The following is a 17,854-nucleotide window of genomic DNA, read 5'->3' on the forward strand; positions in this document are numbered from 1 at the left end:
GCAAATTAAATTACCGGATTATTTTCATCAGGTGTAGCTATTATCTTATGTGTCTCTTATTATTTCTGCACTCGCGTTTGTTCTATAGTACAGGCATATAGATATATTTTTATTTTGTATATATATATATATATTTGTAAATGAAAAATGAAAATTTAAATTACTCGGTGTATTTAACCGTATGTATGTGTAAGTATAACTACAACAACATGGTGAATGAACTGAATTAGGCTCTCTTTATAGTGCTAATTGATGGTTTCATTATGGTCACATTTATGGCTATCTTTCTGTGTTATTTTTATTTATTTATTTATAATTGTGAAATATCAATGATTAATTTGAATATAATAAAATTGCGTAACAAATGGTCTAGTTGTGAATGTGTTTATTATATTCACTAGCTATTGACTCTGAGCTATTTGATGTGGATAATTACAAATCAATTACTTCTCTGTAGTACTACTGTTTATTTCACATGTAAAGATTTCTGTGCATAATTCCTTTGGTCATGTGGACTCAATAATAGTGGTTTTCTATATTTAATTCTGCCAAAGAATTTTTTATTTTTATTTCTTTTAATTGGTGAAATTGACTTTTTTGGCTGTGCTGTCTGCATTTAGATGTCCAATAATCGGATTTTTAGGGTCTTTGTTTTTGTTAGTCTTTGCTGAACAGTAATTGTTCACATGCTGAGTATTTTAGATATGGTGAATCTCAACTGATATTGTGTGTGTTTGTGTGTGTTGAATGCAGACAACAATGTAAAATTGACATTGTTGTTTTAATTTTTATTCTTAATGTAGATGAGACGATGGCTCAAAAGCTCGTCTGATAGATTTGATTGATCTTGATACGTCACTGGTCAATACTAAATACTAATATTTTACTTTACTTGCAATTAATTTATCATGGAGCACAAATATTTTGCAAACCACGTCATATATATTTTACCTACAGAAAAAAGAAATAACTATAGAAAAATTACAAATGAATTGGGTTTAGAAACGGTCCAGTGGATGTGCATTTTTAATTTCGCGGCCCAAATTATATTATAGGTTTTTATTGGATATCTTAATAGGCCTGGTTTGTCAAGCATAACATTACTCGTGCGATGCATGAAATATTCATCATGGAAGAAAATATTTGATTATAAAAAAGTCATTGAAATAGTAAGATCAAAAGTCGATATGTAATACAGGGTAGCAGAAAAATATACAAAATAATGATAATAATAATAATATATAATAAACGATTTCGTTTGGTGTAAGTATTTTATAGGTTTTTATTGGATATCTTAATAGGCCCGGTTTGTCAAATAAAACATTAGTCGTGCAATGTATGAAATATTTATTATGCAAGAAAATATTTGATCATAAAAAAGTCATCGAAATAATAAGATTAAAAGTCGATATGCAATACAGGGTAGCAGAAAAATATTGCAATACAGGGTAGCAGAAAAATATACAAAATAATAATAATGATAATAAACGATTTCGTTTGGTGTAAGTAATTAATTTATTCATAATAGGTGAAAAATGATAAATATCGAAAACGAAAATGCATTAAATGAATTTTATAAACAACCATATTTTATTTAAATTTACTCACGTGTTAATTTTGATTTAATAGTAAAATATTCATTTACTTTCGTGACCTTTTTTTTATTTTATTTTACCCTAAAAAACAGATAGAGCAAACAAGAAAGCCCAAAGGGTACAAGAAAGCCGAAAAAGTACAACATATACGGCCAAAGGTACAATCTCAGAAACACAAAATTACATTTACCCCACCCACCGCATCGCCGCCATTCTCTTCCGTTTTCCGCCTCTTTGACCCCCACCACCGCCCCCACCCACACCGCCGCACCCCTCTCTCTGGAATCGGAACAATCGTCTAGAATCTATCCTCTTTTTCTCTGTTTTTTTTTTCCTCAATTTTGTTTTTCAATCCGTATAATAATTAGGGATATCTGTAATTAGATAGTGTTTTAGGGATTAGTTGTTTGCTGTACAGAATTCAAGGAGAAATCGCCATGTCTGCAACACTTGAAATCGTTTCTTCGCAGCTCGTTGAGGGTTTCCACGACCTCGCAATCGAAACCCAGGTTTTTGCACTTGTCAACACTTTTTTTCTACCATTTATTGGTTCAATTGTTCCAGGAGAATTCGGAAAAGAGAACATATTTATCATCGCAATTCATTTATTTTTCACTATATGATTGATTCAGGAAAAGAACAGGTTTTTAAATGCTTAATTAATTTTTTTCCAGATTTTTCTTAGGTGTTTTTGGATTGTATATAATTGATCTTTATTTGTATGCTTTTGTGAGTCAGTAGACTGAATTGAATCTGTGAATTTCAGACCGAAACGGAAGCGAGCTGTTCATCGTCGGTGCACGAGATTAATCAACAAGGGGGGTGTGGCATTAACAATGTGAATGTCAATAACCATCACGGGTTTTGTGCGATATGTTGGAATACGATTGTGCTTCAAGAAACTGCTCTCGTAAAAGGTTGCGAGCATGCCTACTGGTTTGTCTGAATTCTCTATTTAATTTACCGGTGCTGTTTGTGAGATTGATAATGGAGTTGTATGAGTAACTCGTTTTGCATCGTCCTTCCTATGTTGAAAGATTTGGGGCTAAGATAGACTCATTCATTGCTCACATTGCATCTGCGTTTTGATTCAATTGTCGATCGAGTTCTGTTTGGGATATATTTTTGTTGTTTGATTAATTGAAAACTGGCTCTGTTTATACTTAAAGCTCCATATACGTTTTGTTCAGTGTGACTTGCATCTTGCGATGGGCGTCTTGCAAGAAAGAACCAACATGCCCTCAGTGTAAAATTCCATTCAGCTTCCTTAATATTCATCGTTCGCTCGATGGAAGGTATCCTACTCTTCTATTTTCTTTTTTACTTTTTATTTTCCGCAGAGATGTTTATTAATTGACAGAGACAATTATATAGGATTATGTAAAGTATTTGGTTTCATATACTCACGAAAATGTTGCTGTTCGAACAGCATTCACGATTATATGTTCGAGGAGAGTGTCTGCCTTCTGCTAAGAGCTTCATGGTTCAGCCCAATTGTTGAAGTGGAAAAGGAGGTGGTGGATAAAGTAGAAGACTATTATTACGACGACGAAGAAGAAGATCTAAACGAATTTTATTTCAATAATTCATCGAGTCTTCGCATAGGTAATCGAAGATGGGGAGACAATGGTTACGTTCGGACAGGTAGACAAGAAGCAAGGCCAGCTCATCACCCCCATGTCCAAAATTCAGGTGTGGGCCCATCTCGTCAGCCTAAGAAGAAAGAGAAAGAAACTCCCGATAAAGAACCAGTTGGTCGGCGGGCAAAAAGGGCTTTGAAACGCGAGGCTGCTGACTTGGCAAAGCATCAGCAACATTTGACGAGGTTAGGTTTGGATTAGATCTAACTGTAGAGAATTGCAGCGTAGGGGAAACTTCACAGAGACTTCGACGCATTGTAAACTAGTTCTAACGTTAGATTTCATCTTGAGGGATTAGCTTGTGAGACTTGGTACTATGTTGATTTGGTGTTGGATTTTTTATGTTAGAATATTTATTTTTTTCAACTTGTGATAAGAGAGATTTTCAGGAGTTGGAGTTATGCTTTTGTTGCATTTCTTGGCTTTGATATTGTGATCACATGAAGCATGCGAGCTATAATAAGCGTGTTTGACCATTTATGTTTTTTATTTATTTTTTTGACGAGAAAACTCGCAGTCATTCGAAGTGCATTGTGTAAAATCTGACTTTGTGCATGTTTGATTGACAGTGTTTTTTGTTGGCTTAGTGGGGACAGATCAGTGAGAGAGAGGCTTGAAAGTTTTGGAGAGAGAGAGAGAGAGAGAGAAAGGTGTGGTGATGAAGATAATGAAAGATGGGGGCCTCCATTTTCTTTTAGTGGAGCAACTTTTCATAGCAGGAAAGTGGAATTAAGCTGCATTGTCAAGCAAAGCAAAAAACAATCCCCATCACTACCAAAACCATTTACTGTCTCTCATCATCATCATTCTCTTTAATTTTTCCATTCTTTTCTCACCTACTCTCTCTCTCTCTCTCTCTCTCTCTCTCTCTCTCTCTCTCTCTCTCTCTCTCTCTCTCTCTCACACACACACACACACACACACACACACACACACATACTCATGTAGTTTTCCTTCAAAGTCATGTTCACATGTTGATTTTGGCCCAAGTATCTCAGAATTTTTGCCAAGTCTTTGTCTGCAGAAAATCAAGAACCCTGTTTTACTCTGTTCTTGATCTGGATATTCAAAAACATGGATTCATTCACAAATCCATCTCAATTCATCTACAACCCAAACTCAAATCAAGAATCAGAAGAAGAAGACGCGGTCTCAGGCACCCTCCAAATCCACGTCCACCATGCCAGAAACATCCACAACATATGCATCTACGAGAACCAAGACGTATACGCCAAATTCTCCCTCACATACAACCCCGACGAAACCCTTTCCACCAGAACCGTCAGAGGCGGGGGCAAAAACCCCCAATTCAATGAACACCTGATCATGAAAATCAACACAGTCGACGCAGTTCTGAAGTGTGAGATATGGATGATGAGCAGAGTCAAGAACTACATGGACGACCAGCTTCTCGGATTTGCCTTAGTCCCGATTTCTTCGCTTATCGGTAAAGAAAAAGTTACCCAAGATTTCGATCTTTCGTCAACCGATTTGTTCCACTCTCCAGCTGGTACGATCAAGCTCTCGCTTTCTTTAAATGCGAAAAAAAATCCCGTTAATTTGTCGCTTTCTTTCGCTGACGTGGATTCATCTGCAACATCCGAGCTTTTATTCGATAACGATAAAGAGAGTTCGGAAGAGTATTGTAGTAGGGTTGAATTTCCGGATATAAATGTGGCTCGAGAAAACCAGGAGATGGTTTCGAAGTTCTTTGCAGAAAACGGTGGGACCCTTTTGAGGCCTTGGCTGGAGAAGCCTGACGGCTCGTTCCTCAGCCTCGGGGCGGCGCCTGTGGGGCCCACCACCGAGGACTGTGAAATGGATTCATCACCCGATGGAAGTGTTCAAAACTCGGGTTTTATGAGCTCCACTATAACAAGTATGAGCGACGATCGGAATTCTGCCGATTCATCGGAAAAGAAGAGCGGTATCTTTACGGATTTTTCGAACGGCAGTAATTCGATTGTCGTAGAAACTCCTACTTTCCCGAAGGAGGAAAACGAGGCTGATTTATCGGAGGGCAATAAAATAAGCGACGACGAATCGGTTATGCAGAAACAGATAGTTGATATGTACATGAGGAGCATGCAGCAGTTCACGGAATCTCTAGCGAAAATGAAGCTCCCCATGGATTTGGATAAGCCGACTCGAAGTTGTGATGACAATGAAGAGGCAATTCAGAATGATGACAAGAAAATGGAGATTGAAAAAAAGAGCAAGGATAATTCCAGGGTTTTCTATGGTAGTAGGGCTTTTTTCTAGCAGGAAAAATGCTTCCTTATTATCACCATTAGTGTTTTTATTACTTTTGTTTTTAATTAAATTGATAAACATCTCTAACAAGAAAAGATGTTGAAATCCAGTGCTGTACTTTGTTCTTTCTGGCATTAGTTTGTTTCTACTAATGATTTTTTATTTTATTTTATGTTTTTATTTTTTTATTATTATTTTTTTATTTTATGATGCAATATGCTGTAAGGTGGTTTACATGTTATGGGAATGTTCCACGATTGACTCACTATCACTACTTTGCATGTTTTAGTTGTACAAGACAAGTAAATGAATTATTTATTTTTTTACAAAAAAAATAAAAATTAATTATGTGTGACAAGGTCGACCTAGCGGCCGTTGATAAGAGAATTCAACTTCGGGTCAATTGACACGAGCTTAATTCCTCACCGATTTGGAGATTTTTTATTTTTTATTTTTTGTTTTAAATTACTATTTTTCAAACATTAATTTAAAAAAAATGAAAAAAATAATTAATAAAGAGATTGGGAATATCATTTTAGTTATATTGTACATATTGTATTTTAATAGAACTTAAAAGGGTATTATGGTATTATGCTACATGCTCCTCAAAAACTTAATAGTAAGTTGACTACGACTTTTTGTAATATTATTATTTATAACCACTGTCTTAATTGTGATATTATTCTTAATTACAGCAATAATTACTAATTAGGGACGAAAATAAAGGAAACAAAGGGTTGGCAGGGGCATTAGTAGTATTATTTACTAGATCACTGGTGTAGGCGTAGAAATAAAATCTTTTATCAATTTATATTTTTCCATTTTTAAATATTTCTACCATTGATGAAATCAGATTTTTCGTATTAATGAAAACTTCTTAATTTTTTTTTATTTACCAGGAGAGAGATAATTATTAATTATAATATTTTTTGGTAATTAAAATTAAAAGAAAATTAATAAAAAAAAATTAGTCCATGGATCTCCGCGTATAAAATCGTTGACAAATTGACATTCAAGCTTTCATCAATGGCTGTACAGTTTCGTATGTTCTGATTCCGTCACGTCTTCTTCTCCGCTGGTAAATTCTACTGGATCTGCTCTTTGCTCGATTCATTATTTTCACTATTTTCTGTATATATTCCTGCAATTTATTTATTTAATTTAAATTTTTATTTAATTCTGGGCATGTTTGTTTGATTACGCCGTTTGATTAAGTGAAATTCTGGAACCCTTTGTCTTGTAATTTGTTGTCGGGTCAAAATTGTTGTCTGGGCTATGTGTTAAGTAACCGTTTTTTCTGTGGAGCTGAAACTGCTTTATTTTTTTATAATTTTTTAATTTTTTTTAATTTAATGGTAATTTTAAGAGGAGAAAAGATTAAAGAATTCATCCCTTTTAATTTCTTGCAGTGATCACTGGATATTTGTGGTAAAGATGCAATCTTTATGCTGAAAACTGGATTTCTGCACCGGTTGAATCAGAGGGAGGGAGGGGGTATTGACTTTTCGAGCAATTCCGATTCGGGTTGACCTGAAAAATCAAAATCGAGTATATATGGTTCCTAGGAAGAATGCGGGGCGTGCGTCCCCGTTTCTGTTAATTTTACTGTCTTTCGGTTTCTTCTTAGGCACATATAATTTGTTGATTCTGGTGATGCACAAGGCGAGTAAAAGTGCCACGGGGGAGTTGACCGATCCTATTATAAGTAGGCCCGGCGATCTGGCGGGTGGCGGTGCACCGAAGTTCCATGTTGCACTAACAGCCACCGATGCGCCGTATAGCAAATGGCAGTGCCGTGTTATGTACTATTGGTACAAGAAAATGAAAGACGAGCCTGGATCAGATATGGGAGGGTTCACCCGTGTTCTCCACTCGGGAAGTCCTGATAATTTGATGGATGAGATCCCTACCGTTGTTACTGATCCTCTTCCCGAAGGGCTCGATCGGGTGAGCATTGTTAATATCCGTTAGTTTGCAAATTGTCTTCCTGATTGATGTGCTCTAGATTTTAGTGCTTGAAATTGTTGTCCGTTTTCTCATGATTTCTTCGCCATCTTTCTTGAATGTTTAAGCTGGAAAACGGAGAACTTTGGACCAGATTGATGTGCTATAAATTTAGTGCTTAATGTGTTTGTACATTTTTTCGTGATTTCGTCATTCTCGAATGTTTAGCTCGAAAATAGGTCAAACTTGCAGAATGATTAGATTTTTAAACCTCGATTTTTTACTCAAGGTAAAAGCTTTTTACTTACTTGGTGCTCTATGTTTTTACGGTGGAAACAGGGTTACATTGTGTTAAATCGACCGTGGGCATTTGTTCAGTGGCTCGAGAAAGCCACGATTGAGGAAGAGTACGTTTCTCCCGCTCGAGCCTCGGTGTTTTTTTTTTCTCTATAATTATATATTAATCTAAATGCTATTGCCAATGCAGCTACATTCTGATGGCAGAACCCGATCATGTATTTGTTAACCCGTTGCCAAATTTGGCCCATGGAGACCACCCAGCTGCATTCCCGTTTTTCTACATAAAACCATCCGATCACGAGAAAATTATTAGAAAATATTATCCCGAGGAGAAAGGTCCGGTCACCAATGTCGATCCAATCGGCAATTCTCCTGTAATTATCAAGAAGGTATAAAAAAATGAATTTTATTTTTATTTTTATTTTCTGTTTCAAGAATATACTAGCTATCTTAATAACATGCATTTTTATTTTTAATTTTAATTTTATTTTTACATCGGTGCAGTCGATTTTGGAGAAAATTGCGCCGACATGGATGAATGTGTCCTTGCGGATGAAAGACGATCCAGAGACCGATAAGGCTTTCGGTTGGGTTCTAGAAATGTACGTATTGTACTATATTTTAATTTAAGTCATGTGTTTTATGTTGTTTTTCGTTTGTCGAATATTTTATATTGAATCAGCTATCATATGTTCGGTATGATAGGTACGGATACGCAGTTGCTTCTGCTTTACATGGTGTACGGCATATTCTCCGCAAGGACTTCATGCTACAGGTCTGCAAAATTACAGTTCTGCCCCTCGACTTTCTTATTATTTCATCTTGATCACCAATTTAACGAAAATCTTTGATCTTTTTAGCCGCCATGGGACTTGGACATTGGCAAGAAGTTCATCATTCATTACACGTACGGATGCGATTACAACATGAAGGTAAGAACCAATTTCCACTAATTCTTGAATTTAGTTTACTACCAACTCTTCGATTCTCTAAATAAAGATTGTGGTGTGCAGGGAGAATTAACTTATGGTAAGATCGGAGAATGGAGATTCGACAAGAGATCTCACCTTCGTGGGCCACCCCCGAAAAATATTTCGCTACCGCCACCTGGTGTTCCCGAAAGCGTGGTATGTTTTCTTATTACCGTCATTTTTTTTTATTGTTTGCTCAAAGTTGATGATTTTCTTAACATAAAGCAAATATTTTTAGTTTATGTAACCGTATTGAAATTTTGAATACAGATAAGGCTTGTGATGGCGGTCAACGAGGCAAGTGCAAACCTCCCCGATTGGGAGACACCATAGAACACCGGTCGGGATTTTATGCTTCTCTGTTTTGGATAATTTAGGAGCTTTTGAAGGTCCGATTTTCCGCAAACTTTTTTCTTTTTCTGGTTCGTTTTTGCGGTTTTGATAATTGTTAAATACATGAATATGGAAGTACGGGGTAACATATACACAAATAGAAGAAGATATGGCTTTTTGTAAACAAGTCGATCGTTTTTTTCACGCCTCTCTAACATATATCGGTACAATGTTTAGTGACATTCTTTTTGTCCAAAGATGCTCGTTTTTTGGCTCGATTATTGCTAATTGCTAAAACCCAAAGGAGGTCCGAAAAATTGAAATGGTTCGATTCATCGATTTAACTTATTATCAACTCAATTCATACAAATATTTCATAGCAATAACAAATCTTGTACTTTCTTTACATATACTTTATTTCTCTCTCTAAGTTCTTGTGGAGAGAGAGGGTCGCATTTTGACGATTTGTTCGCCGTCAATACCCATCTTTTTAGCAGCTAAACCCGCTTCGAAGAAGCTTCTGACAGCGCTCTCCATGTATTCTTTCCCTTCTCTCACAGTCATATCCTTGCCAAACTTGGCAAGATTACTCGTCAATACATCTTCGCCTTTCAAAACCGCTGCAAGTTGCAGCAGCTCTTGTTGGAATTCCGTCACTTGTGCTTCTTCATTCGCTTCCGTCTCCCTGATTCTCACCGGATTCGGAAGTTGCTCTGTTTAACAAACAACGTAAATTAGAGAAAAAAAAATAAAATTTAAACTATTATTAAGGTGATTAAACATATTCGACTAACCGGGGCAATCGGTTCTTGGCTGCTTGAGTTTTCCAAAAATGCCCTCGAAAGTGCCTGCCCATGCTTCCCTCTTTGTAAGAGGAGGCGACGACAGGTTGAATATTTTCCTCACCGTCGCCGGAACCGAAGAATGCTCGTATTCCGATGTCGGAGTAGGCGAGCCGTTAGGGCCATGAACAACTGCAGATTTTTCATAATAAAATAAAATAAAAATAGAATTTCTTCTCAATTTCAGAATGAATACATACACACATGCTGACAATGCCATGATTGACTGTAATCAATGACTAAGATTTTCTGTTCTTGTGTAGCTTTGTCTATGTCATTCCTCTGTATTTTTTTAGGACCATTTCCCATGATAGAAAAGCATAAAGAATTATGAACATGTGCCTCTCATTTTCAAACCCCCAACCACCCTATTTAGAGCGGGGCGGTTGCAAAGATGACGGTCGCCACGACAAAAGCACCGTAAAAAACGAGAAAAATCCGTAACCATCTTTTTTATTTGCAGTAAAAAACGAGTCCTTTTTTTTTGTTGGTGATTGAAGTCCATTTTCTCAAACTAGTTTAAGCAAATTTTATCTAAGCGAAGTTATTTAAAAACGACGAAAAAATAAGAGCGATAATTGAGCACCAAAATATATGAAGAAATATACATAATCAAGAACAAATTAAGCAAATTAAGGACCAATTTAACCGTATCAAGAATGTTTAACTGTTTTCTTACCGGTGCCTTTCTGAATCCAAGGAGAGATAGCAATAGTGGGAACCCTCACACCCAATCTATCGAACTTGAAGAAAAACGGGTCGGGCCCCACAATGTCATCCGGGCTCGGCACTCCGGCATTCGGGGTCGGGACGTGATCGTAAAAACCACCGTGCTCGTCGTACGTGATCAATAGGAGGGTCTCGTTCCACTGCGGGCTAGCCCTCAGAGTCTCGTACACCTCCTTCACAAACATCTGCCCTTGGTAAACATCGTGCGACGGGTGGTCGTCGTTTGCGGGTTCCACCTTAGAGTCCATGTACCGCTGCTCCACCACAGCGTAGCCCGGGAGCTTGCCCTTCTTGGCGTCGCTCTTGAAGGACAATGCGTAGGGCCGGAATTTCAGGAGGTACTTGACCTTCCTGAGGTTTCTGTAGAAGAAGGTGGCCGGAATATTCTGGAAGTATATTCTGAAAGATACTCCGGCGTCGTCCAGATCCTCGAAGATTGTGCGCTGCGGGTAGCCCTTGGCGAGCAGCGCCGCTATATTGGAGGTGGCGCCGTGAGAGGTGCCGGAGTGAACGTAGAGACGGTTCGGCTGCGTGGATGCCGGCACCGACGCGAACCACCGGTCGAACACGGCGAATTCCGACACTAAGGATTTGTACACCGCTACCTGCAAGTAAAAATTAAGACAGAAATAAAAAAATTATTCTTAAAAAAAAAATATGCTTATTTGACAATCAAACAAAAATGATAAGCCAAATTTGCGAATAATAACAAAAAAAACATGCGCCAATCTAGCTGTTCTCCACTCATATATACTGTTGAAATGAAGAGAGAGAAAGAAGAAAGAAGAGAGAGAAACCTTATCGGGATGAAACCCGTTCATAACACTCTGAGTCATATTCGGGTCCATCGAAAAAGCCTGTTGAGCAAACCCGTTCATCGGCGGCGGCCTGTCGGAGGAGGTGACGTTCGACCCGAATATCTGCTCCCTTATAGCCTGGAATGAGTGTCCCGGGTCAGGGTCGACGAAGTGCGATTTATCACCGAACACAACCCGAGGTGAATTCGGGTCGGTTGTGCTGATTCGGTTATATTCGGACCCATCAACTCCATTGATCTCAGGGTTGAGCTTCTTCATCCACCCAAGCATGTGGTCGAACGACCTGTTCTCCATCACCATCACCACCACCGTCTTTATCGGGCTTCCGCCTCCGCCGTCCGCGGCGGAGTAGTGGCGGCTCAACAGGAGGAGGAGGAGGGAGAAGATTAGCGGTAAGGTGGTTTTCGCCATTGTCTGCATTGCTCTGTAGCAAACCATGTGAATGGTTTTTATTTTATTTTTATAAGCAAATGAGAAGTTTGGCTGGTGATGGTGTGAGCTGCCACGTGTCGTTTCACTTTTTTTTTTTTTTGTTATGTGGACAATTATTTTTCGGTCAATTTATTTATTTAATTTATACAGCCAATCAAATAATATCTATAATGGCTTATTACGAATTGAGGTGATCGAGATATTCTTTTCTGGCCAAGGAAGGTAAATTGTAATGATAACCTATTACTTTTTTAATTAATTAAGAGAGAATTAACATAATTAGAATTCATGATAATAATAATTAAATCTGATTTCTTTTATCAAAAGCTCCAAATTATGTAATAATTATAATAATTAATTCATTTTTAAGATTTGTAATCACGTTCGACTAAATTACCAACTCGTTTTGGGTCAGAGTGATTTATGTTTAATTGATTCTCTTTGGCCCCGAAAGGAAAAATAAATTGATTATTATTAATATACTATGATGGGGAGTTAATTGCATATACCATCCCTGTGTTATCTCTAATTGTCAAATACTCCTTATCAAAAAAACATTCACCAAAACCCCATGTGTTAACAAAGTTAGGGCATCGAGACCCCTGGAGGCAAATCGTGTCACTCACTCGCGGGTTGTGCGATTTTTTATGTTATTTTCGCGGTGAAATGTCATAATTACCCCTTTTATAAATTAAAAAAAAATATGATTGGTTAAATTATGAATAACCTACATTAGGAGGACCAAATTGTAATTTCTAAAATTACAAAATAACTTAAAAAAAATAAAAGAAAAGAAGAGTCGTCTTCTTCCTCCTCGTTTCGGTCCGCCGGCCACAGCCGACGTCTCGCACCACAACCACCCACTCATTTTTCAAATTTCTCTTCCTCGACAACGCCGCAGTCAGAAACCACCAATTTTTAGCGACATAGAGAGTTGTGTCTAGGTGAAGATGGTTACAAAAATTCTTCTCCTGCTAGCCGCCACCGTCGCCGCCTTTGTTGCTGAAATTGGGGCTGCCACCAGAAGAGTGAAACTGGGGAGAGAGGACTTCGCGAATTTGAAATTTTGATTGTTTGTGGGTTGCGGATTTGGAAAGAAAGTGGTGGTGTAGGAGGGGTAAGTTGGTGGTGGGGCAGCGATTGGGCGGCGAGCTCGAGAAATGTCGGTGATGTGTTTAACTGGGTGGGGGTGGGGTTGGGGAGGGAGAAGAAGACCTCTTTTTATTTTATTTTATTTATTTATATATATTTTTTTTGTCTATATGTAATTTAAATGAAAGAATTAAAATTAAAACATATAAAAACTTTTAATTCACAGACTAAAAAAAAGCATATAAAATTAAAATTAATTATGGTATAAAATTTGGTAAAATTAAATTAATTACAAAGTTTAAAAAGCTGAATACATAAAATATTTCTAAATTAAATATACTTTACTAATTGCTGAAAAAACCCTTAGTGTATTTTTGTAATTTTACTCACAGTCAACTTCTAAAAGCACAGTAGGTACAGTGAGTTTCGAATTTGTTAACACAAGAGGGTTTTAGTGAATTTTTTTTGACAAAGAGGTATTTGACAATTAGAGATAACATAGGGTGGTATTTGCAATTAACCCCCATAATGGGAGATATGGAATAACGTATACAATAGGCCAAGGAGTTTTCAATAATAGAAAATTAGTTTTTTACTACACACATTAAACTGTATACAATAGGCCAAGGAGTTTTCAATAATAGAAAATTAGTTTTTTACTACACACATTAAACGTAATTGAAAAGACCAAATTCGTAAAAAAATTTATACTACGAATTTGGTCTATAACAGACACGGGCGTGACAAAAACTTTACTACAGTAAAATATCATGGTAAATAATTTTTTTGCTACGATAAATCCTAACACTTACTACAACTACTAGATTACCGCGTAGTAAAAATGTACCTTTTCTAGCGACTTTTTTTAAAAGTCGTAGTTAACAAACATTTATCTTCTGGTGTTTGGAGTGTCTGCTGACATGTTCATGTTCATTTAATAATAAAATTGTTTTATATTGTGTAATATTATCGATTTGTTCGACCCTACACACAGTGATAAACACCGGGTGAATCTTCTGCTGCTACGTGTCTCTTTTTTGTATTTTATAATAGATTTCCATCTAGGGGTTTTAGAAAAATAAAAAAAAAAAGAGCACATGGCAGCAGAAGACCCACCCGGTGTTTATCATCGGGTGATGGGTCGAAGGAACCAGAATAATCATGGTATACTACACCTACATCACTGAAGTATGCAGAGAGGGAAAATTAGCCTTTTTGGAAAATTTCCAGAAAAAATCGGAAGTACAAAATCAATTCCAATTCCAATTCCAAAATTTTCGGAATTTAAAAATTCATTCCAATTCCAAAAGGCCCAGAAATTTTGGAATTACGGAAAAAAATCGAAAATCACATAAGCTTTAAAATTTTAAAACTTAGCTGGAATTTCCTAAAATGTTTGTAATTTTTCGAAAATAAGAGCATCCACGTCGATAAAATAAACTAATAACTACTAAATTTCAGTTCCAAAAAATAAATAAAAATAAACACAGCATAATATCCAATAAAACTTCTAACAACAATTCATTATGTCAAAATCTTAAAACAAAATTTATAGGCGTATTTTTCGAAAAATAAGTATTATATAATATATACTATTTATAGGTGTATTTTTCTTTTTCGGAATTAAATCGGATGGGAAATCTGAAATTCTAAATTTATTTTACATAATTCCAATTCCAATCCATAAAAAGTCGAAAAATTTTGGAAATGGAAATTTCGGAAGTTGGAATGAAAAAAGTTCCAAAGTCGGAACTTTTCGGATCGGAACCGGTGAAAATTGAAAAATCCGTTCCAACTTGCACCCCTATATGCAGAAATAACTTTAAGGTAATTACAATCACCCCTGAAACATTGTTAGAAAGCCTAACGAAGAATTGCATTAGATAAGTTATTTCATTGGGGTTCAACCGAACTATTAATTTCGAACAGTAGTGGAGACAACATAAAACTAGAGGGTGACATGATTCGCGCAATATTTCTTAAATCCTTATTGTTTTATATAAGATTTATAAATTCTCATATATATATATATGGTATAGTGCACATCAGTCCCCAGGACATGGAATCTTGGTTGCTGCAATTGTTTCAAGGATGCAATTGTAATTACCAATACTAGGGGAGGCTTAAAATTATTTTAGCATACATTAGGGATGTAAATGTAATTTCCACAAATAATTAACTTACACGAAATAAAAGAACCAATCTGCAAACTGGACCCAATATCAACTAGGCCCAAGTGCTAAGTTAAGCCCACTAAGCTGAATTAGCAAAAATAAATCAGTAAAGACAATGTCAAAAATCACATGTCCAATTAGTTCACATGCATCAACACATCACCAAAAGCATGCCCTAATTAACGATGCAAAAGTATACATATTCTCTAATTAATAGACCATGTTGAGGAACTTATACGTATATGGGGCCTCCAATTTGTCAACACGATAAAAATAATAATTTCCACAAATAATTAACTTACACGAAATAAAAGAACCAATCTGCAAACTGGACCCAATATCAACTAGGCCCAAGTGCTAAGTTAAGCCCACTAAGCTGAATTAGCAAAAATAAATCAGTAAAGACAATGTCAAAAATCACATGTCCAATTAGTTCACATGCATCAACACATCACCAAAAGCATGCCCTAATTAACGATGCAAAAGTATACATATTCTCTAATTAATAGACCATGTTGAGGAACTTATACGTATACGGGGCCTCCAATTTGTCAACACGATAAAAATAATAATTAGATGGTTTTTATGTACACGTAAAGAACATTCCGACTGTCTATAAAAATCATACCATGGAAATACAATCCTTACTCCTTCTCTTAAAAATAATATTCTTGATCATCCTCGTATTAAGCCAGTACTATCAATGGAAGACCCATAAAAACTGTAAACTGTAGTATGTAGTTCTCGTTATAGAGAAAAATGGAGAACTACGTACTACAGTTTTTATGGGGCTTCCATTGATAGTAGTAACTTAATAAGAGGAAGATCAAGAATATTATTTTTATTTTTAAGAGAATGAGCAAGAATTGTATTTCCATGGCATAGTTTTTATAGGCGACTGGGATGTTCTTTCCGTGTACATAAAAAACATCTAATTATTCTTTTTATCGTGTTCACAAATTGAAGGCTGCCACGTGTACCTATAAATTCCACATGGTCTGTTAGAGAATATGTAAACTTCCGTATCATTAATTAGTGATGAAGCTAAGTATTACCTTTAATGATCATTATTAAGAATGATTTCAAGATTCCAAATGGACGATGATAATTGATAGCTACGCTAATCAAGTTTCCTACTTAAATAATAAGCTAAGAATGCGAGTGTGTGTATATATATATTCATGGAATTAAGGGTGGAAATCGGACGGATCAGATCGGGATCGGAAAAGGGATTTTTGGAAAATTTACGAATTTTTTTTTTCAGAACTGTAATATGAGATCCGATTCCGATTACGAAATTTTTGGAATCTAAAAATGAGATCCGATTCCGATTTATTCGGAATTTTGGGAAAACCGGAAATTTTCGGAACTTTCTGAAAACGAAGAAAGAAGAAGAAAAAAAAAAGAACGTACATGCCATTAAAAACACTTACCGGCGAATTTCTAACAGCCAAAAATATATCAGCAAACATATTAGATATATATGAATCCTTAAATAACAAAACCGATTGAAGTTATAAAAATATAAAAAAATACCATGCATAGATGGTTGAGATCGATCGGTCCAAGGGATGGAAGAAGAGGGTAACTCGAACAATAAACCGTGACTCAAATAAAATATCTGAGTGACGAATCAAACAAGAATGCAAAAGAAGAGAAGCGGCAATATGCTAAGAGGAACGAAGATACAGTTTTCAAAGCAAAGACAAAGAAGCAAAGCGGCGCTACTGCATAGAAGAATTAGGTCAGATTGTTTGGAAGTAGAGGTAAGTTAGTAGTTTGTGAAATGGGCCATATGTGATATGGGTCAAATGTTTCAATATTTTTAAAATACAAAATTCAAGAGTGAAGCCCAAAGTGAGAGCTTTGGTTTAAAATTATGTATATGTATAATAAAATAGTTCTTAAATATATATATATATATATATATATATATATATAATCGGAAAAAATCGGAATTGATTTCGGATTGAACTCGGAAATTCCAAAATTTTGATATGTATTTCCGATTCTGATATGATTTTTTTCGGAAATAGAAATTTCGGAATTCCGAATTGAAAAAATAGTTCAAAAAATCGGAATTCTTCGGATCGGATTCGGCAGAAATCGGAAATTTTGTTCCGATTTCCACCCCTAGGCATGGTGATTTGGAAAGGGACACCCTCCCCACACGTCCACTACCCTACTATTTCCCAAGGTTGCAAAAGCTGGGAATCAGATCCGAATCGGTTTCTTTTTTTTTTTTTTTTTTTTTTGTGAACTAAGATCCGAGTGTGTTAGGCACCGCATCACGATTAATCGATGCAGTGGTGATTAATAAAAAAATATATCAATTTTTTAGATTTAATTTAATATACATGTATGCATTATTTGTAAACAATACTCAATACATATTTAAAAATATATTTAAACATGATTTATCCCATCATTTATATATCATAGTCACATAATAAAATTTTAATAATAATAAGTTCATAATATAATAAAAATCTCTTCAAAATAAAAATAAAACTAAAATCTTGTGCATCCAAATTTATTTGAACATTGCAAGCATATATCATTAGCTCCTTTAAAAATAAAATATTAACATTAACAAAATAAAACAAAGCATATATACTCATTTTTTTTAATAAAAAACCCAACTCTTTTTTTTTTTTTTTTTTTTTTTTTTTTAAATTGATTTTGACCAATTTTTACCGCCAAAGTTTAACCTGCCTCAAAGGTTTGTCTG

At 35.7% G+C, this 17,854-nt stretch overlaps 4 protein-coding genes and 1 long non-coding RNA gene across 6 annotated transcripts; 3 read left to right on the forward strand and 2 right to left on the reverse strand.

Moving 5' to 3' along the window:
* Window positions 1-1,893: 1,893 nt before the first annotated feature.
* On the forward strand, window positions 1,894-5,668 carry LOC105975709 (uncharacterized). 2 transcript variants are annotated; one of them, XM_013000963.2, is made up of 5 exons: window positions 1,894-2,104; window positions 2,362-2,531; window positions 2,786-2,890; window positions 3,025-3,420; window positions 3,805-5,668. In XM_013000963.2, the coding sequence occupies exons 1-5, from the start codon at window positions 2,033-2,035 to the stop codon at window positions 4,049-4,051; spliced, it is 990 nt and encodes a 329-aa protein (XP_012856417.2). In that variant the 5' UTR covers window positions 1,894-2,032; the 3' UTR covers window positions 4,052-5,668. The 2 variants fall into 2 exon arrangements, with proteins under 2 accessions (XP_012856417.2, XP_012856563.2); XM_013001109.2 differs by having other exon boundaries at window positions 3,823-5,668.
* Window positions 4,310-5,668, forward strand: LOC105975617 (Calcium-dependent lipid-binding (CaLB domain) family protein). The gene has a single exon (XM_013000844.2). It carries the CDS (start codon window positions 4,310-4,312, stop codon window positions 5,495-5,497), a length of 1,188 nt encoding a protein of 395 aa, XP_012856298.2. The 3' UTR covers window positions 5,498-5,668.
* Window positions 5,669-6,194: 526 nt separating this feature from the next.
* On the forward strand, window positions 6,195-9,293 carry LOC105975507 (hydroxyproline O-arabinosyltransferase 3). Its single transcript, XM_013000740.2, has 9 exons — window positions 6,195-6,566; window positions 6,898-7,435; window positions 7,772-7,839; window positions 7,920-8,121; window positions 8,237-8,334; window positions 8,438-8,507; window positions 8,593-8,664; window positions 8,746-8,859; window positions 8,974-9,293. Exons 2-9 carry the CDS (start codon window positions 7,043-7,045, stop codon window positions 9,034-9,036), a joined length of 1,080 nt encoding a protein of 359 aa, XP_012856194.1. The 5' UTR covers window positions 6,195-6,566; window positions 6,898-7,042; the 3' UTR covers window positions 9,037-9,293.
* A 51-nt stretch (window positions 9,294-9,344) lies between these two features.
* On the reverse strand, window positions 9,345-11,978 carry LOC105975401 (non-specific phospholipase C2). Its single transcript, XM_013000637.2, has 4 exons — window positions 11,405-11,978; window positions 10,558-11,212; window positions 9,831-10,010; window positions 9,345-9,749 (listed from the first exon to the last, which is right to left on the reverse strand). The coding sequence occupies exons 1-4, from the start codon at window positions 11,861-11,863 to the stop codon at window positions 9,463-9,465; spliced, it is 1,581 nt and encodes a 526-aa protein (XP_012856091.2). The 5' UTR covers window positions 11,864-11,978; the 3' UTR covers window positions 9,345-9,462.
* A 3,086-nt stretch (window positions 11,979-15,064) lies between these two features.
* LOC105975315 (uncharacterized) lies at window positions 15,065-16,856 on the reverse strand. Its single transcript, XR_001174367.2, has 2 exons — window positions 16,660-16,856; window positions 15,065-15,499 (listed from the first exon to the last, which is right to left on the reverse strand). It is a non-coding gene; the product is annotated as an uncharacterized LOC105975315 (long non-coding RNA).
* Between the last annotated feature and the right edge of the window lie 998 nt (window positions 16,857-17,854).

Source organism: Erythranthe guttata, chromosome 4 (assembly GCF_056151865.1).
Source record: "Erythranthe guttata isolate IM_541 chromosome 4, IM_541, whole genome shotgun sequence".
Lineage (NCBI taxonomy): Eukaryota > Viridiplantae > Streptophyta > Magnoliopsida > Lamiales > Phrymaceae > Erythranthe > Erythranthe guttata.

Coding starts and splice junctions, on each gene's coding strand:
- LOC105975709 (XM_013000963.2), top strand. CDS start 2,033: ATGTCTGCAACACTTGAAATCGTTTCTTCGCAGCTCGTTGAGGGTTTC. Junction 2,105..2,361: donor ACCTCGCAATCGAAACCCAG/GTTTTTGCACTT, acceptor TGTGAATTTCAG/ACCGAAACGGAAGCGAGCTG. Junction 3,421..3,804: donor CATCAGCAACATTTGACGAG/GTTAGGTTTGGA, acceptor TTTGATTGACAG/TGTTTTTTGTTGGCTTAGTG.
- LOC105975507 (XM_013000740.2), top strand. CDS start 7,043: ATGGTTCCTAGGAAGAATGCGGGGCGTGCGTCCCCGTTTCTGTTAATT. Junction 8,122..8,236: donor CTCCTGTAATTATCAAGAAG/GTATAAAAAAAT, acceptor ACATCGGTGCAG/TCGATTTTGGAGAAAATTGC. Junction 8,860..8,973: donor CTGGTGTTCCCGAAAGCGTG/GTATGTTTTCTT, acceptor TTTTGAATACAG/ATAAGGCTTGTGATGGCGGT.
- LOC105975401 (XM_013000637.2), bottom strand. CDS start 11,863: ATGGTTTGCTACAGAGCAATGCAGACAATGGCGAAAACCACCTTACCG. Junction 11,213..11,404: donor ACGGGTTTCATCCCGATAAG/GTTTCTCTCTCT, acceptor TTTTACTTGCAG/GTAGCGGTGTACAAATCCTT. Junction 9,750..9,830: donor GCCAAGAACCGATTGCCCCG/GTTAGTCGAATA, acceptor TTTGTTAAACAG/AGCAACTTCCGAATCCGGTG.
- LOC105975617 (XM_013000844.2), top strand. CDS start 4,310: ATGGATTCATTCACAAATCCATCTCAATTCATCTACAACCCAAACTCA.